The sequence below is a fragment of the Agelaius phoeniceus genome, chromosome 34, assembly GCF_051311805.1.
Source record: "Agelaius phoeniceus isolate bAgePho1 chromosome 34, bAgePho1.hap1, whole genome shotgun sequence".
NCBI lineage: Eukaryota > Metazoa > Chordata > Aves > Passeriformes > Icteridae > Agelaius > Agelaius phoeniceus.
Genome location: NC_135298.1, coordinates 4032003 through 4050963, shown reverse-complemented (window position 1 = coordinate 4050963; position 18961 = coordinate 4032003). Strand labels below are relative to the sequence as shown.

Here is an 18961-nt window from a genome sequence, read left to right as displayed (position 1 = left end):
TCCTTGATTAATCTTGGTTTCACAACAACGACAAACCCTACTTCAGAGCCTAGACATAACAAGAAAACTACAAGTACATGTTAAAATATAATGCAAAATCAAAAATCCCAAATGCAGGTGCACTGGGAAGCAAAATAGATTTGTTTTCTTCTTTTTGTGTAGTCTTAGGGATAGGCCAGTAGTTTGGGTTCCTTACGTTGAGCTGTTGAGCAGCGATGTAAATGTGATTTGTTATTGTATGTAGCTAACAAATATTGTGCAGAGATCTGGAAGAATATGCTGTGCTTTCCCCATGAGCACTTGAAAGTGAAAATTGGAAGTTTGTACTGCCCACTTCTAGGCTCAAACAGTAACTAATCAACTAGAGCCTTGGTATTTCCTAGGGACATGAATCCATGGGATATCACATAATTCTCCTGATCCTGTGAGTGTGTCCTGTGAGGTGTTGTGTAAATCACTTGAAAAAGTACAAAAATATTGCCAGCAACACTGAAGAAAGCTTGCAGGAAATGCAAACAGCAGGGAAGGGTGTAAAATCCCATCTGCCCGTTTCTGTGCCTGATTTTATTTATGGGCTGAGGGTGCCCTGCTTGCTGCCATGGCCACAGTGCACAGCTCCATCTCTCCTGTCTCCTTCTCTGGCCTCAGGCTCAGTTCCTTGGAGCACCCCATGGGGGAGAATCCAGGCAGTGAAAGAGACAAAGAGCCCCAACTCCTGGGCTCAGACTCAGACAGGTCCATGGGGGAAGGAAAAGCTGTGCAAGGAAGCAAAACCAGGAATTCATTCCCTGCTTCCCACGGGCAGGTGGGTGTTCATCCGTGCCCAGGTGAGCAGGGCTCCACCCCAGGCAATGGTGACCTGGGGACACAAATGCCATCACTGCCAGCATCCCCCCCTTTCTGCTTCTTCCCCCTCTTTCCAGACTGATTCTTCTTCCACATGGTCTGGGAATGCCCTGGGGTCAAGTCAGGTCACTGTCCCAGCTGCGTCTCTGCCCCTTTCTGGTGCTCCCCAAGCCCTCGCTGCCAGGGCAGGATGAGGAACAGGAAAGGCCTCGGCTCTGGGCAGGAACAAAACCCTCCTGGAACCTTCCCTCTGTTTCCAGGCCAAATCCAAGCCCTGCCCCAGAGAAGCCCCTGGAAGGAAGTTCAGTCTCCCCAGCCCAAAGCAGTCCCCAGTGCCCATCCCCAGCACCAGGCACTGCCTTCCCCAGGGCGTCTCCTCTAGGAAAGGGATGGCTCAGCGAGCACCAGGCCGATGGTGATTGCAGCTCAGGGAGAAAACAGGCAGGAGGGGATCCCTGCTTGGAATTCCAGGGGTGCTTTATGGGCCAACACACCTGAGGGGTCCAGGCACCAAGAACCAAAAACAAAGCAGGGTCCAGGCTTTTATATGGGACAAGGGAGGGGGAGCTTTGGTGTCGCCATGATATTTTCTGAAACTGAGAAGCTGAGAAGCCTCACAGCAAAAGAAAAACAATAATTATCTGCTGCTGTGGAATGCAACAGGTGCATCTTTGATTGGTCCATGTTGGTTGTTTCTAATTAATGGCCAATCACAGTCAGCTGGCTTGGACTCTGATAGTCATGAGCTTTTGTTATCATTCTTTTCTATTCCCTGCTTGCCTTCTGATGAAATCCTCTCTTCAATTCTTTTAGTATAGTTTTAATATATCATTTTCTTTTAAGATAATATATATCATCAATAATAAATCAGCCTTCTGAAACATGGAGTCAAGATTCTCGTCTCTTCCCTCGTCCTGGGAACCCTGCAAACACCACCGCACTTTGGGCCTGAGGGCCAATGGGCAGAGGGAACAAGGGTGGTGCAAAGGTGGGACAAAAGGGCAACAACCAACTGGGATTCAGGGGAGGAGCTGCAGGCAACGGGAACCAATAGGAAAGCGGGAGTGGGGAACATTCTAGAAATGGGGAGGAGAACAAGGATGATGTAACTTGGGTCATCAACATGTAAGGGACACGATGCCACCAGGACACACACCAGGGGACAATGTCACCACACCTGTGGGGACGCTGCCACCAGGACGCCTCCAGTGACACCCAGCATGGGCCCACATGGCCCCTGTGGGTGACACTGACCCTTGCCCTGTCCCCAGGGGCGGTTGGGGTCCCCCTGAGCGCGGTGGCCCTGGGACACCCTGGTGGCTGTCACTCACTCCTGGGCCACTTGTCACCAGCTGAACAAGTTCCCATCCTGCCCTGGTGGGTGGTGACATTTGGCTGGGACACCACAATGGTGGCAGGGGGGATGTGGTGGCAGGAACTGCATCAGGCAGCGCCATGGCTGAGATGAAGGTGCTGGTGGCACTGTGGTGGCACAGGTGGTGGCCTTGATGCTGTCCCAGTTCATGTCCCCATCCATGATCATGTACTCCCATGTCACCATCCATGGCTGTGTCCCCCCATGTCCCTGTCCATGGCCACTTCCAACTCAGGTCCCCACCCAGGGCTGTGTCCCCACATGTGCCCATCCAAGCCTTAGTTCAATGTCTTGATTTTTACCCCAATTTCAGGGCTTTCAAAGGTATGAACAGAAACCTTTGTGCTTGAAGGCAAAACCAAAAGGATTTATGTGTCCCTGCCAGAAGAGCATCCACGTGCTTGGGTGGGTGGGAAGAACCTTTTTTGGAGGGGTTTCCAACCCCACTGTCTCCAAAATCATGGGTTTTGCCCCAGTCTGACCCGATTTGGTTGTAGAAGATGCCTGTGGGGCAGAGAGAATTAAAATGATGGATTTGTATTGGAGAAGACCTCCAAGGCCACCCAGCGTTACTTGATGCCACCAGGAAGACGCAAGAAGTGAGATTTTTCTGGGGTCAGAAGTCGACAAATCTGCTCCATGTCGCTATAGGACATGAAACAACACGAGCGCACACACCACTGTTCTCAAGGTGAAAAAAGGGAAGTTTATTTCCTGACTCCAACATTTATAGTTTTCCAAAAGTGACAGTGGATTGGAGGGTGACAGTGCCACCTCTCCAATGACACTGGACAAACTAACAGTCCATCAAATTTCTTCTCCTCCATAAAAGAATGCAAAACAATAAGTTATTTACAGGAAGTATGTGAGAAAGTTTGCTACAAGAATGTAAACATCAGAAGGCTTAGAAAAATCTTCAAAAGTCAGGGCGACAGCTCTCCACAATGGATTTCTGATGTTGGTCTGTGGGTGTGTCCCGGTGCTCATGGGGAGCCAGGAGCCAGCCAGGTGTCTTCCTAACACAAATCAGCAGCACCACGGATCACCAGGGCTCTGCCCAACGGGGTCACTGGGGATCATCCAGTGCTGATCCTCCAATGAGGGATGGAGCTGTGGAGCTGGAGCAGCACACAAAGCTCTTCCCGCCCTGGGAGCACTCCCACAGCTTCCCTCAGTGCTGGATGAAGCGGTCCAGCTGGAGAAAGATTGATTGATTGTCCTTCTCGGACATCCCGGCTGGCTGTCCAGCACCACTAGCAGTAGGGGGGCACTATCCCGATCTCCGTGGTTCGGGACAGCACCTAAGGCAAACGCTCTGTGCCGTGACAGCAGTGTTACCTTGTGGCAGGACGTGGCTTGGCTTATGGCTACAGTCAGCAGAAATAAGAGAGCGCTCTCCAGCTGTGGTGAATCCAGGTTTATTGGGTCCCAGGGGAAACCGACAACCAAAGAGAGCCAGGGGGAAGTTGCAACAGCTTATAAGGAGGGAGGGACACAGGGGAGGAGTCAGTCCTTGGACGAATAGGGTTTCAGAGGGGAGTGGGATACAAAAGATTGACTTAGGGAAAACCCCAATGGGGATAACTTGAGGGTGGGGCCCCAGCCCCTGAGCCAATCACTCGATGCTCTAGCTGAAAGTTTCTAGAGAGTTCTAGAGAGAAGGGTGGGAGCGCCGAGTGACGGACAGGGCACCGGGGAGGGATTTGAGGAAGGGTACATTAATCTCCAAGGCAACTGGGGAGGAGTTGGGATAACTGGCAGCATAAAGGAGGAAAGGGAGAACCAGGGCACAACTATTGCATGATAGGGGGAACAGAACAGTCCAACTTATACAGACAACACAACAGCTGGATGCGTTGGTGTTGGGTCAAGGCTGACCTCTTGGAGAAGCTCTTCCCACAGCAGGCACACTCATAGGGCCTCTCCCCGCTGTGGATGTGCTGGTGGGCACTCAGGTGGGAGCTCGTCCTGAAGCTCTTCCCACACTCCCCACGCTCGTAGGGCCGTTCCCCCGTGTGGCTCCTCTGGTGGGCAGTCACTTCATAGCTGGTCTTGAAGCTCTTCCCACACCTGGGACACTCGTAGGGCCTCTCCCTGGAGTGGATGAGCTGGTGCCTGAGGAGACTGCACTTGTCCCTGAAGCCCTTCCTGCAGTCGGGGCAGCGGAAGGGCCTCTCCTCTGTGTGAGTGCGCTGGTGATGGAGGAGCTTGGAGCTGACCTGAAACCTCTTGCTGCATTCATCACACTCGTAGGGCCATTCCCCGTGTGGCTCCTCTGGTGGAAAATCAGGCTGGATTTGGCTCTGAAGCTCTTCCCACACTCAGGACATCCGTAGGGCCTCTCCCGCTGTGGACGCACTGGTGGCAGATCAGGTTGGAGTTGTGGCTGAAGCTCTTCCCACACTGCCCACACTCATAGGGCCTCTCCCTGGTGTGGATTCCCATGTGGGAGTTCAGGCGGGAGCTCCACCTGAAGCTCTTCCCACACTGCCCACACTCATAGGGCCGTTCCTCTGTGTGGATTCTCCAATGGTTGATCAGGGACGATCTCCACCTGAAGCTCTTCCCACATTCTGAGCACTTGTGGGGCTTCTCCCCATCCTGAAGCTGCTCCCCCCAACTCCGACCTGTGGTCACCTTCCTGGCTCAAGGTGGGTCTTTCTTCCTCAGATCCCCGTGATCTGCGTTTGCAGCCCCTCCTTGTGTGGGATCTCCAGGACTTTTTCCTCACCGTTGGATTCCTGTGCCCTGGAGCCACTCCAAATGGCCTCAGCCACCAGGTTCTGCTGTGGGGATTTGTCCTCCCTGCTCTCCATCCTCAGCTCCTTCCCTGGGGGAGGAAGGACAAGGAGAGGATGGGATTTGCCTCCGTGCCACAGGGAAGGGGAAGGAGATCCCCCCAGTGCATCCCTGGCTGGACAGCATCAGCAGTGGGGCTGTCCTGCAGCCGGGGGCCGTGCTGGGCTGGGAGATGGAGCAGGAGAGAGGGGGAAAGGGGCACTGACTTCCTCCTCACCTGCCTGGGTGTCCTGGGGCATCTTCTTCCTCCTCGCAGCCTCCTCCTCCACCTGGCCAAGGTTTGGGAATGGGAAATCCTGGTTTGGGGGGCAAAACAAGGGCTGAGCGTGTCGGGTTTGATGGTCCCGGTGCCCAAGTGCAGCTGGAGAAGTCAGCGCCCCTTTCAGCCTCGGGGGGCCCGGACCCCGCTCATCCCCAGCCTCCCCCACCCCTCCAGGCTGCCGGGGGTCCCTCTGCACCGGGATCGCCCCTCTCCGCCATGGATTTGGGGCGACTCCCCCTCCCCGCTCACCTGCGGCTTCCGGAGGGGGCGGAACCGGGGCAGCCGCGGCCCGAGCGGGGGAACCGCGTGGGGTTGGTGCTGCGGCTCCTCCTCCCGCTGCTCCTCTTCCTCCTCCTCTGGGCCTCCTCTTCCTCTTCTTCCCGCTCCTCTCTCTCTCTTTCCCTTTCCTTTTCCTCCTCCTCTGTCCCTCCTCTCCCTCCCGCTCCTCCTCCGCTCCCGGCCCGGCCCGGGCAGTGCCGGCACCCAAAAGCAGCCGCGCTCTGCCCTGGGGGGGTTCCAAAGCGGCCCCGCCACGCCCGGAACTGGGAGCGATACCGGAAGCACTGGGAACGATGGTGAGAGCAGCGGGCGGGAACTGGGAGCGCTCTCCCTGCCGGTCCCGCTCTTACTGGGAGCACTGGGAACGATGGTGAGAGCAGCGGGCGGGAACTGGGAGCGCTCTCCCTGCCGGTCCCGCTCTTACTGGGAGCACTGGGAGGGAACTGGGAGCAAACAGCGCCCGGACGCGGCTGCAGCCGGCGGGGGCGGGGCCTAATCTGAGGGCGTGGTTATGCAAATCATGGAGCGATCGCGCGCTGGGATTGAGTGGCCGGGAGCAGGGCGGGATTTGCACGGTCACGTGAGGGCCGAGGGGGGCCGGAGCGATGGCGGCGGCGTCCGGGGAGAGGGAACCGGGAATGGGGACAGGGAATGGGGAATGGGGACAGGGAATACGGAATGGGGACAGGGAATGGGGATGGGGGATGGGGAATGGGGATGGGAGATGGGGAATGGCGAATGGCAAATGGGAGTGGGGACCGGGAATGGGGAATGGGGAATAGGAATGGGAATGGGGACAGGGAATGGGAATGGGGACCGGGAATGGGAATGAGGAATGGGAACGGGGACAGGGACAGGGAATGGGGGATGGGGACAGGGAATGGGGAATGGGGACAGGGAATGGAGCCCATACTGGGAATGGAGCAGGACGGGACTGGGAGTGGGGTGATGCGGGAATGGGTGGAGGAAAGGGGAGTGACAGCAGGGAGGGGGGTATCCGCTACAGGGGACACCAGGAAGCGGGACAAGGGGACACAGGGACAGTTCTAGGCCAGGAGGTCCTTGATCAGCAGCCCCAGAATCTCCACCAGCATCTTCCAAAGCACCTGGAGCCGCTCGGCCTCATGTCCCCAAAGCCCTGAGCAACCTCCAAGTCCTTCCCAGGAATTCTCAGCTCCCTCGGACCCAGCATCCCCCACACCTCTGGAACAGCCCCCCACTTCTCAAGCCCCATCTTAGTTCAACATCTTTATTTTTACCCAGGTTTTGGGTGTTTGGAAAGAATGAAGAAATGTGAAAAGAAGACCCAGGCCATGAGGAGCCAGGAGGATGTGGAGCCCCCAGCCAGGTGTCTTCCCACCAGGGATCACCGGCACCACGGATCACCGGGGCTCTGCCCACCGGGGTCACTGGGGATCATCCAGCGCGGATCCTCCCGTGGGGATGGAGCTGGAGCAGCGCACGGAGCTCTTCCCACACTGGGGGCACTGGCAGGGCTTCCCTCAGTGCTGGCTGCATTGGTGTTGGGTCAAGGCTGACCTCTGGGAGAAGCTCTTCCCACACCCGGTACACTTGTAGGGGCTGTGACATCCCAGGAACAGGGCTGGGATGAGCTCTGGTGCCTGGGACATCCCCAGCAGCAGCGGGGCTGGGATGGGCTCTGGTGCCTGGGACATCCCCAGCAGCAGCGGGGCTGGGATGGGCTCTGGTGCCTGGGACATCCCCAGCAGCAGCGGGGCTGGCTGTGATGCTCTCCAGTGCCTGGGCCATGCCCAGGGGTGCTGCTGGCTGGGGTTGGGTTGGTGCCTGTGCAGTGCCCAGGGCAGGGTCACAGCGGGGCAGCTCTCAGTGTCCCCAGCAGGCCACGCTGTCCAGGGCAGCCGTGCCAGCGCTCGCTGCGCACTCGGGGCAGGCTGGGCTGGACGGGGCTCGGGGCACAAACGCCGCCCCCGGGGCTGGGCTCTGCCCCTGCCTCTGGGGCCCAGCCCCTGCTGGCAGCGCCTTGGGCAGGGCACGGGGCTGCTGCTGGCCCAGGGGGACAGGCCTTGCCCCCTGCCAGCTGCCCGGGCCCCTCGGGTGCCTGTGCCACAGCCCTGTGCCTCCTGTCCCCGCTACTCCCCGCCACCTCCACTCCCTCCATCAAAGCCCCACTCAACCTCTGCACTGTGACCTCTGGAAAGAACAAAAGAACAGAAAGAAAGAATGAGAGAGAAAAAGGAAAAAGGAAAGGAAAGGAAAAAGGAAAGGAAAGGAAAAAGGAAAGGAAAGGGGAAAGGAAAGGAAAGGAAAGGAAAGGAAAGGAAAGGAAAGGAAAGGAAAGGAAAGGAAAGGAAAGGAAAGGAAAGGAAAGGAAAGGAAAAAGGAAAGGGGAAAGGAAAAAAAGTAAAAAGAAAAGAGAAACATGTAGCCATTTGGCCCTGCCTGGATGCCAGGCACCCACCAAAGCTGCTCTCTCACTCCCCTCCAGAGATGGACAGGAGAAAAACCAGAATGAAGGCTTCATGGCTTGAGTTAAGGACTGGGACAGATCATTCAGCAAATGCCATCATAGGCAAAACATTTTTGAAATTACAGGTATTAATTGAATTTATTCTATCCAGATCAGGGCAGGATAGTGAGAAGTAAAATAAAGCTTCACAAACACCTTCTGCCTGTTCCTCCCTCCTTCCCAGCTCTGCTCCTCCCCCAGTGGTGCAGGCAGACAGGCACTGGGGGCTCTGCTCCGTTCATCACCCGTTGTTTCTCTGCTGCTCGGGGAGAGGAGTCGTTCCCCTGCTGTGCCAGGGGTCCCTCCTGGAGACACTTCTCCATGAACTTCTGCAGGGTGGGTGTGACCGTGGTCACAAGGGTTTTCAGGATGAAGAAGAGACAAGAGTGTTGACTCTATGATTAGAAGGCTTGATTTATTATTTTATGATATATGTTACATTAAGACTATACTAAAAAGAAATAGAAAGGAAAAGAAGCTAGTTAAGCTAAGAATAGAAAAGAATGAATAACAAAGGTCTGTGTCTCAGACAGAGAGCAAGAGCCAGCTCTGCCATGAGTGGTCAGTAAATCCAAACACCCACAGGAGACCAATCACGGGTCTACCTGTTGCATTCCACAGCAGCAGATAACCATTGTTTACTTTTGGTTGCTGAAACTGCAGCTTCTCACAAGGAAAAATCCTAAGAAAGGATTTTTCATGAAAGATGTCTGTGACAGGTGAGTTCATCTCACGGACAGCAGCTCTTCACAAACTGCTGCAGCTGCCTCACTCTCCCAGGGGCTCACAAGTCCTGCCAGGACCCTGCTCCAGCGTGGGCTCCTCTCTCCACAGCTTTGCAGGTCCCTGCTGGGTCCCTGCTCCAGCACAGGTTTCTCATGGGGTCCCAGCCCCTGCTCAGGCACCCCCTGCTCCAGCATGGGCTCCTCCAGGCGCTGCAGGTGCATCTCTGCTCTCCGGGCCCTCCATGGGCTGCAGGGGCCCAGCTGCCTCCCCAGGGGCTGCCCAGGGAATCTCAGGGCAATCAGCTCCAGCCCCTGGAGCAGCTCCTGCCCCTCCTCCTGCCCTGCCCTGGGGTGTGCAGAGTTGTTCCTCTCACATGTTCTCACCCTGCTCTTCCCTGCTCACAGTTACACCTACACCATCACCCATTTTCCTAAATCTCTTACCCCAAAGGTGTTACCACCATTTCCAACTGGCCCAGCCTTGGCCAGCGGCCGGTGCATCCTGGAGCTGGCTGGAATTGACTCTGTGGGACACAGAGGAGCAGCTGCTTCCAGCAGCCTCTCACAGAAGGTGCTCCTAGAGCCCCCCCTTACCAAAACCTGGCCATGCAAACCAAGTATAAGCATGGTAGGGTTTTTATTACCATTATTAATTCTTCTTTTTGCTATTGTCACTATTATTGCCCCTGTGATGTCACACTGCCCCTGTGAGGTCACAGAGCCAACTCTATGTCACCTTGTCATACAGCAGTGCTGTGAAATCACAGAAGACTGATATCCCAAAGTCATCCTGTCATGTCACAATCTGTTTTGTGACGTCACAGCCTGCTCTATGATGTCACACAGCCACCAGGTGATGTCACAACCCACCCTCTGATGCCATTGAGCCACCCTCTATGATGGCAGACTCTGCTCTATGGCCTCATAATATGCTCTGTGACGTTACAGCCAGCTCTGTGATGTCACAGCCAGTTCTGTGATGTCACCACCCCCTCAGTGATGTCACAAAATCCTCAAGAACTCAGTTCTAATAAAACACTGAAGTTTCTTGTACTTTGAAGAGATCCCTGTCAGGGACACAGCTGAGAAAGCGTCCCCAGGTTCCAGCTAGAGCAGAACACTGCAGGCAGTGATGCCAGTTGGCACAAGCAAGGCAAAGGTGTCTCTGGTGCTGAGCACACCTGGATGTGTTTGAGGAATGCAAGGGGCCAAGGCCTGAGCCCCAGGGCCTGGCCAGGCAGATCCTGTCCCTCCCTCCTGGCTCAGGGCTCTTCCCGGGATGGGCACTGGCATGTGGGGATGTGCAATGCCAGGGGCAGGAGCGTGGGGCGGCCCCTGCCAGGCTGCTGAGCAGGGACAAGGAGGCAATGAGGCCCCAGGCCTGCAAGGGTCACTTGTCCCCTCCTGGCCCCAGGCCCAGCAGCCATGGCCAAAGTGCTGCCCAAGCTGGCTCTGGCAGGGCTGTCTTGCAGCTGCTGCCCATCCCTGTGCCCTGTGCAGCCCAGGCTGTCCCACGGTGTCCCTGCCCTGCGCCTCTGTCCCTGCAGGCTGTCGGCATCCCCCGGCTGCCCCACCTGGCTGGGCCCTTCCTTTGCTGACAGTTCTGCCTGGCCACTGCACGGTGTTTGCAGGGATTGAGCAATTAGGTCAAAGCTGTATCGCACTGTCTGTAAGGGGAGGAGTCCCTTAATAAGTAGAGTAGGATATGATATAATATAGAAGAATAAAGCCATGGATCAGCCTTCTGCAATCATGGAGACAATGCTAATTATTACCTGGCTGGGAGCCTGCAACAACAGGCAAACACTGCAGTACTGATAAACAGAGGTAGAGCCAGGGGAGGGAGGCAGGTGGAAAAGGCTTTGTGCTGTCCCTGCTCTGAGGGGATGCTCAGCACGGCCTGAAGGTCTGCACATAGGAGAAAACAACAATGAACACAGAACAGCCAAATGATAAACAGGCACCAACAGCAAGAAGCCCAAGTTCCCTGGGGTTGGAAGTTTGAGGATCTGGGGGATTTCACAGAAGAACTGGCCCAGGGCATTGCCATGGTACAGGGGCAGGGAAAATGTATTGGCCATGTGCAGCAGAGCAGTGAGAAAGCCCCTGGCCCAGGCAGCTGCTGCCATGTGGGCACAAGCTCTGCTGCCCAGGAGGGTCCCGTGGTGCAGGGCTTTGCAGATGGACACGTAGCAGTTGGTGCACATGAGGGTCAGGAATGAAAGCTCTGCTGTGATAAAGAACAAAAAGAAAAAGACCTGTGCAGCACATCCAGTGTAGGAGATGGTGCTGGTGTCCCAGAGGGAATTGTGCATGGCTCTGGGCACAGTGGTGCAGATGGAGCCCAGGTCAGTGAGGGGCCAGGCTGAGCAGGAAGAAGAACATGGGCGTGTGCAGGTGGTGGCCGCAGGCTACGGCGCTGATGATGAGGCTGTTGCCCAGGAGGGCAGCCAGGGAGATGCCCAGCAAGAGGCAGAAGTGCAGGAGCTGCAGCTGCCCCGGCTCTGCCAATGCCAGCAGGAGGAAGTGGCTGATGCAGCTGCTGTTGGACATTGGCTGTGGCTGCACGTGGGCACCTGTTCATGGAGAAAAGGACAGTGAAGGGTTAGAGGAGATACCTGTAACCAAAATCAAAGCCAATTCCCACACACCCTCCTTTGTAACACACACGGACATGCTCTTGTGTTTCAGAGTTCTGATGTTTTCTTTTTAAGCTCCTACCATGGACTTCCTGGTACTCTTGGATATCAGAAACCCTGAGCATTTCTGCTGCCCTCTGGTAGAACAGAGTGATTTCCCTGAGGCAAGATAATGAGTGGAGGCTGGGGGCAGATGATCTGTCACTTCATTCTGTTTGCAGTTCCTCTGGGCTTTCACTTTTCTCAGCTGGAGGATGTTCACACTCCCACGTTCCTCTTACAAATGCCCAGGTACTGTGAGAGCAGATGGATCCAGCAGAGCCCAGCTCCACTTCTGTAGCCAAGGACTCACGTTGCTCATTCCACCAACCCAGCAGCATTTTCAGTGTCACAACACCTCTGCCTTTGCCCATGGATCTTATCACTCAGAGATGCTCCAGGACAGGTTTGCACGCTGGGGTGAAGCTCCCAGCCTGGACTGAAATGTCAGAGGGACTTGCAAGTGTCCTTCTGCTGGCATTGGCTGAAGGGAGATGCAGCTCCTTCCCTGGCTGCCCTGACAGCATTGCCCAGAGCCAGGCAATGGGGATAGCGTCACCCTGAGCCAGCTGTGCCCCTCCAGAGCCTCCAGGGCCAGGCAGCTGCTCCCAGCCCTGTGGTCTGCAGAGGGAACTGGGCCCGGGGCTGCAGAGCTGCCCCACGGCTCTGCTGCAGCTCTGCCTGCACAGGAGGGGCTGCACACCTTGGAGCCCCGGGCCTGAGGGCAGAGGCTTGGCTGGGGCACAGGAGGGAGGGGGCTTGTTCAGAGGCAGGGGCTGCACTGCAGGGGATCCTGTGCACATCTCTCAACTCTCCCTGCCACAGCATTGCTGGGTTCTGTTTTCTCTCCTTCCCTGATCCTCTCTCTGCTTCCTGGAGATTTTCCTCCTGCAGGGGTTTCCCTGTGCCTGATCTCTCTGTGCCAGCACTCACAGAGCCCAAAGCTCTGTGCACTCTCCTTGGCCTGACAGAACCCTGCCTGTTTGCAGGGCACTGCCTGGGGGCAGCTTCTCTTTGCAGCTTGCAGAAAGGACAGCTCAGACTGAGCCTGATGGCTCCAGCAAAGCTGCTGCTGCTGCTGTCCATGGGCAGAATGGCTGAAGGCACATTAGGGATCTCCTGTGAGCCTGCTGGTCACTAAAAGGAACAGTTTGGTGGTCTCAGGCACCACTTGCCAAAATTCATAACTAATAATTCATAATCATCCTTTAATAATTATCCTCCCTCCCTGCCACTCTCCAGTAATAGGAATCTGAAGACAAAGTCTTAGGAAATTGCCTCATTTTAATCAAAATCCTTGTCTTGCAAATATTCTGTGACTGATCACCATGTGAGAGCTTCATGAGCATTTCAGCTCCCCTGCAGCAGAAATGCTCAGAGATGCACTGCCAGAGTCTGCAGGCATTGGGATGTTGCAGCTTTAGGAGATCAGTGCAGGAGCTGCAGCTGCATTGTCCTGCAGCCAGAGGTTGCTGTGCCAAGGGCTGGCAGTGATTGTGCCCCAGGCACTTCCCAGCCCCTTCCCAGCCCTGCCTGCTTGAAGCTCTCTGTGCCTCTGTGCTGTGCCCGGGCTGGCTGCAGGCAGTGCCCCAGCCCTGCTGGGCTGTGCACAGGAGCTGCTCCTGCCCAGAGCTGTCTCTCTGCAGCTCTGCTGCCCTTGCCAGGAGCTGCCTCTGGGCCAGGAGCCCGGCCCAGCTCAGCAGCACAGACACAGCACAAGGACTTTAGGAGCCTCTGGGCCTTTGTGCTGAGGCCCTGAACATCAGGCCCTGAGAGGGAGCTGAAGAAGCCTCTGCAGAACTCCAAGTCACAATCCAACTCCAAAGTTTCTGGGACTTGTAGTGGCTCCCACTGAGGGACACGACAGAGAAAGTGTCCCCAGGCCCCAGGCAGAGCAGAGAACTGGAGGCACTGATGGCAGCTGGGGACAAAGAGAAGCCAAGGCTTGGTGCCCTGGGGCACAGCAGGGTCTGTGCCAGCAAGGGCTGGGAGGAGACACCTTGTGCTGAGGCCCTGGGGCCTCCTGGCCCAGCCCCAGCCAGGCTGGGCACTGCCAGCCCCTTGTGCTGCCCTCTGCATCCCCCCCTAGCCCACATCCCAGTGGCCTCAAGGATCTGCTGCAAGGAGTCCCTGGGGAGCCTTGCTCAGCAATGCCCTGGCGGCTCCTGAATGCTCCCTGCAGGGGCTGCAGCTTTTTCAAAGGACTTGGGGTTTGCCTTTGGCCTTGCAGTCTCTGAGAGCTTTGTGCAATCATGGCCTCCAATTACCTGCTGTAATTAGTCCCTGCAGAGGCTCTGTCAGTAACACCACTCAGTGGGGCTCATGAATGCTTCAAGGTACTTCAGTTCTTTTAAGGTACTTGGTGTTTCCCTTTGGATCCAGACTCTGGGAGAGCTTTGTGCAATCATGGCCCCAATTATCTGCGTTAGTGAGTCCCTGGAGAGCTTTGTACTGACACTCAGTGGGGCTCATTCATGCTCTGAGACACTCAAGGTGTTGAAGGTACTTTGGATTTTCCTTTCCACACTGAGTGTCTGAGAGGTTTTTGTGCTGTCCTGGCCACCAATTCTCTCCTCCAAGGAGTCCATGAGGAGCCTGTGTTGGACAGGGACCTCAGTGTGGCCATGAATGCCTGGAGACACTTTGGGTGTTTCCTCTGACTCTGACTCCTGGCAAGGTTTGTGCAATCTCCTCCCAGGCCCTGAGGTTCAAGGGCTCAGCTCCAAATGCACAGTGAGGCTCATGAGGATCAAGCAAGTCCTGACAAACCATGGCTCTGCCTTGATTTCCCTCTGCTCCAGTGCAGTTCATTAGGAGGGTTATGGAGAAATAGTTATGGAGAAATAGCTCAAAGAGCTTCTAGGAAATATGTATTCCTATTTTAAAGGGTGTCTTTTATTGCTTTTCTTATTACACAAGAGGTGACTGCAGCATTCGGTGACTGCTATTGATGCAGGGACTGTCCTAAGGAGGTCTGGCCTGCTCAGAGAAGCTGTGCCTTGAGCTCTGAGCCAGTGTGGACAACCTTGCTCCACATTCCCCAAGCCCATGGTGTCTCTCCTCACTCACCTGGGAGCTGCTTTGCTTGGAGAAGTGGCTGCACTCAGGCAAAGAGGGATTTTCCTTCTTTGAGTTTTGAAGCCATCTAAAACTCCTGAGTTTCCCCATTGCAAACAGACATCCTCCTCAAGTGTGTGCCAAGCCCAAGGTGGCACCAAGAGCACTCCAGCCCTGCCCTGGGCCAGCTGTGAGGGTGGATCATCATCCCAACAGGCAGTGGGCCATTGCAACGGGCTGCTGCCATGGACACTGCAGGGACCCCAGGGCTGGGTTTGGGTGCCATGGCAACCGCCATCAGTTCAGGTTTCCTTGGAAAGCAGCCCCAGGAGCCATTTCTGCAGCCAGGTTCCATGGCCCCTTGCCTGCAGAGCTGCTGCTGCCCTGGGCTGCCATGGCAACCCTGAGGCCAAAGCGGTGCCAGGGCTGTTCCAGGTACAATTGCAGTGACACTGGTTGGTGCCAGCAGGTGCCATGGCAACGGCCACGGGGACCCGTTCCTTGGTTTGGTGCCATGGCAAGCAATGCCCGGAGCCGTTGTGATGGTTGGTGGGCATGGAAAGCTGGCCTGGGCCCCTTGCTCAGGGCTGGTGTCACTGCCCAGAGCCAGAGGGGATCCCTTGCTGGGGGCTGTGCCATGGCCACCTGCCCTGTGCCGCGCTGGCCGCTCAGGCACCAGGAACCAGCAGCCAAGGGCACTGCCAGGGCCAAAGGCCAGGTCAGCCAGACAGAAAGGGGCAGGGCTGGGCACTGTTTCCATGGCAACCGGCACTGGGGGGGACACCTGGGGCACCTGGCCTGGCAGTTGCCATGGAAAGCCCTGGCAGGCACTGAGGGCACAGCCCCTGGCACTGAGACACTGCTGGGCCGGGTGCTGAGCACAGCGCTGAGCACGCAGAGATGGTTTTGTTCTTGCTGAGCTGCAGCACAGCCAAGGCCTGTCCTGCCCCTCGTCCAGCCACGCTGGGGAGGGGCTGGGGCTGCGGGGGAGCTTGGCAGGGGACACAGCCAGGACAGGTGACCCCAGCTGACCCCGGGCACAGCCCAGACCAGAGCACATCATGCTCAGGCTATGAAGGGGGGAACAAGGAGCAAGGGGGCAATTTTGGAGGGAGGCTTTTTGCCTTCCCAGCTAACACTTAGGCAAGAGGGGGCCCTGTTTCACCAGTGGGCAGGGTCACTACCAAAGACACAGACACCAACTGAAGGAATTGTGGCATTTATATCATGCACAGCTGCAAAGAATTACAAAAGGATACGCTCAGCAAAGCACATCATCATTAGAATTACAAAAGAAGCTCAGCAATCCATCAGAACTCATCATTACATTTTGATGACTAACCCCTTGGTCAAACACTAGAGGTGTTTGTGGCAGACAAAGATTCTGGCTGACTATCAAGGTACACCTACAGACATCAGTAGTGCTTCAGTGACACCGTTCTTCATTCTTTTTTCTCAATCTCCTTGGAGTTAGGAACAAGAATTCTGTTGTCCATGGAGCTGGCACCTTTTTAATTCCAGAATAATGCCCCCAGGCCCTTTGCTGTTCAGCTTTACCATGTTGTCTGGGGCTAACAAGGCTTGGGGGGCCCTTTCCCCTCTGGCTGGAAGCGGCCGGGTCCCAGTCCCTGAGGGGCTCCCAGGCTCCTGGATGCAATTCCTGTGCAAGTCCCTCAGTGTCACAGCAGCCTTCCCATGGAGCCCCGTGGATCAGAGCATTTGCCAAAGGGGCCCTTGGGGCAAACAGGGAGATTTGGTCTGGCAGCATGTGTAAAACAATATCCTGTCAGATCTACTTGCTCTCACACACAATCCTTGGCTGCAGGGACACATTCCCATTGTTCCTGCCCAGCTTTCAGGACTCCGAGTTGTCTTTCCCAGGAGCTGCTCCTTCAGCTGCCTCGGGAGGGCCATTTGGCCTCCGGACCCACACTCTGGCTCCATTATTAGGACTGCTGCATCCAAACCCTTTATCTCCACAAACGGTGGTGATTGGAGCTGGAGCTCCTTTTTTCACAATCCTTCTCAAAATTGCAATATCAATAATTGTGCTACCCTGTCATGGGGTTGAATAATCCAATCCTGGTCACTATTGTTTCACAGAATTACTGTAATTTCTCCTGGATATTCTGCATCAATTCCTCCTGCCATGACATGAACACTTTGCAAGGCCAAGCTCCAAGGGAGCAGTTACCAAAGCAAAGTGTCCTGGAGGAATCTGAATTCCTGTTTCAGTACTGATAGCTCTCATTGGTTTTGAATTTCTCCTCATTAATTCCAATGCATGAAGGCCCAGCCCTGCAGCCTCTGGGCTGGCCCTGCCAGGGGCCATCACAGCCAGAACAATTTCCCAGGCAGTCCAAGTCTCACTGCCCATGGTTGGATTTGCAAATTGGGGGCAGACGTGCACAGCCAGGGGTTTCCATTTCCCCCATGGGCCATTGTTAAGGGCATGGAGCACATCTGGGAGATGGGTTCTCCATGGGCAAAGGTTCCCATCTCCTCATTTTTTCAACTGCTCTTTTAACAACCCCTTCACCCGTTCAACCAATCCTGCAGCTTGTGCATGGTCTGGTACATGAAAAACCCTGCAGGCTTCATCCCTGTATTTTTCACAGCAACAGACAAAGCACTCTGCATCACAGTATCACCAAACCCTGGGAAAATAGCCAATTTCCTCCCTTCCTCCTTTTTTCATTGTATTCAGTCTCACATAGTTGACCACTGACATTATGGTCCGGGCCAATCCTGTTCCGTAGGGTATTTAGTGTTACATCCCTGAGCAGCCAAAGCTACCAAATTAGTACTGTCAGCACTATTTCACATTATTATTATTTCATATGTAGATATACATATTGATATACATATAGACAGATAGATACAGACATATATATATAAAATATATATATATAAATATACAGATATATATATATATTAAGGTCTTAATATACAAAAAATACATATAGTTAGTTATTATATTGATATTTCACTGGTACAAATGCAGCTGAGCTCAAGATTAAAACCTTCTTCTCTTGCTCCATGTGGGAGCATTCCAACAATAATTGTTCCTTCTGAAGCTGCTGTTTCCAATGGACTCTTAACAAATTCATCTTTGTCTGCCCAAACCCACAAGTCCTTTTCCTTTTCCATGTGCAGTTTTTGGATGCATTTGAAGACATCCAGGGCTGCAGCTTCTTTTACCCGACTGCCCCACTGCTCCCACGGGGCTCCCACCTCAGCCTACTCCAGAGCCAGGGAACTCCAGGGAAGGGCTTCCCATCTGGGAATTTCTGATGGCACTGATGCCTCACATTGACATTGAACAAGTGACATTTGGTTGGGATCTGGCCAGACTGGGCCAGTTTGGTTTGACCAGTGGCCAAAGTCAGCACCAAAGACACAGACTCCAACTGGAGGAATCAGTGTCATTTCCTGCAGTTCAGAGCAGCAAAGAATCACAAAAGGAGCAGCTCAGCAATGCACCCAACCATCCCCACCAAAGATTGCCTGCAGTGATTAAGAAAGATGCAGCAGCATTTCCCCTCAGCCTTTGCCATCCCCCAGATGCACACAGCAGCTGGGGAAGCTGTCACAGCCAAGGGCTGCAGAGCCACTCCTGGGCACTGGCAATTCCTGCAGGTGCCTCCAGCCCCAGCTAAGGCTCCAAGCCCGCTGGGAGAGGGCCCAGCTCTGACAGTGCTGCATGAACAAACTGACAGCACTGCTAGTGTGCCAACACCTGCTTTCATCCTCCTCTTGGCTCCCTCCCAAAGCCTGGCCAGGCCTCAAGGAGGAGCCAAGGCAGCTGACTTTGATCCTTCAGCCCCACACAAGGCCAGATGTCAGATTTCATGGCCTTCTCTGGCTTCTAAATACACAAAGGTCCATCCATGTTTCACTAAGGAATGGCTACATCTATCACAGTGCTAATGACCATGCATATCTCATCCGGGAGCAGATACAAAGATAACCTTTGCTTGGAAGGTTCATCCAGAGGCCACCTTGGGCTCAGGGCCTGCTGTCCAGGCCTCACTCAGGGCTGCTGTCCAGGCCTTGGCACTTCAGGGACGTGCTTTAGTGCTGGGCTTGGCACTGCTGGCTGAGCGGCTGCACTGGGTGAGCTCAGAGGGCTTTTCCAACAGAAAGGATTCTGTGATTGCATGATGATATCCGCTGCATTCAGCTGGGGCTATTTTAGCAGCATTACTTTGCTCCAGAAGTTCCCTCTTGCCCAGCTCCTGTGGCCTGAGGCTTCAGCTCCTTCAGCTGCTGGTGCTGAGCTGCTCATGCTGAACGAGACCACTCAGAGAGACGAATCCAGCCCATCCAATTCCTTCTGGGACATGGAGAGGGGAGGCTGTGTAAACAGGAGCATTGTTTGCTGTGGCCTCCTCTCTGCCCTTCACGCCTTTCAGCACTTTGAACCAGCCAAGAGCTTTCTCCAAGAGTGCA

At 55.0% G+C, this 18961-nt stretch overlaps 1 protein-coding gene across 1 annotated transcript; it reads right to left on the bottom strand.

The window, feature by feature from the left end:
- Window positions 1-3623: 3623 nt before the first annotated feature.
- On the bottom strand, window positions 3624-6083 carry LOC129125068 (uncharacterized). Its single transcript, XM_077192554.1, has 4 exons — window positions 6077-6083; window positions 5532-5824; window positions 5238-5316; window positions 3624-5051 (listed from the first exon to the last, which is right to left on the bottom strand). The coding sequence occupies exons 1-4, from the start codon at window positions 6081-6083 to the stop codon at window positions 4888-4890; spliced, it is 543 nt and encodes a 180-aa protein (XP_077048669.1). The 3' UTR covers window positions 3624-4887.
- Between the last annotated feature and the right edge of the window lie 12878 nt (window positions 6084-18961).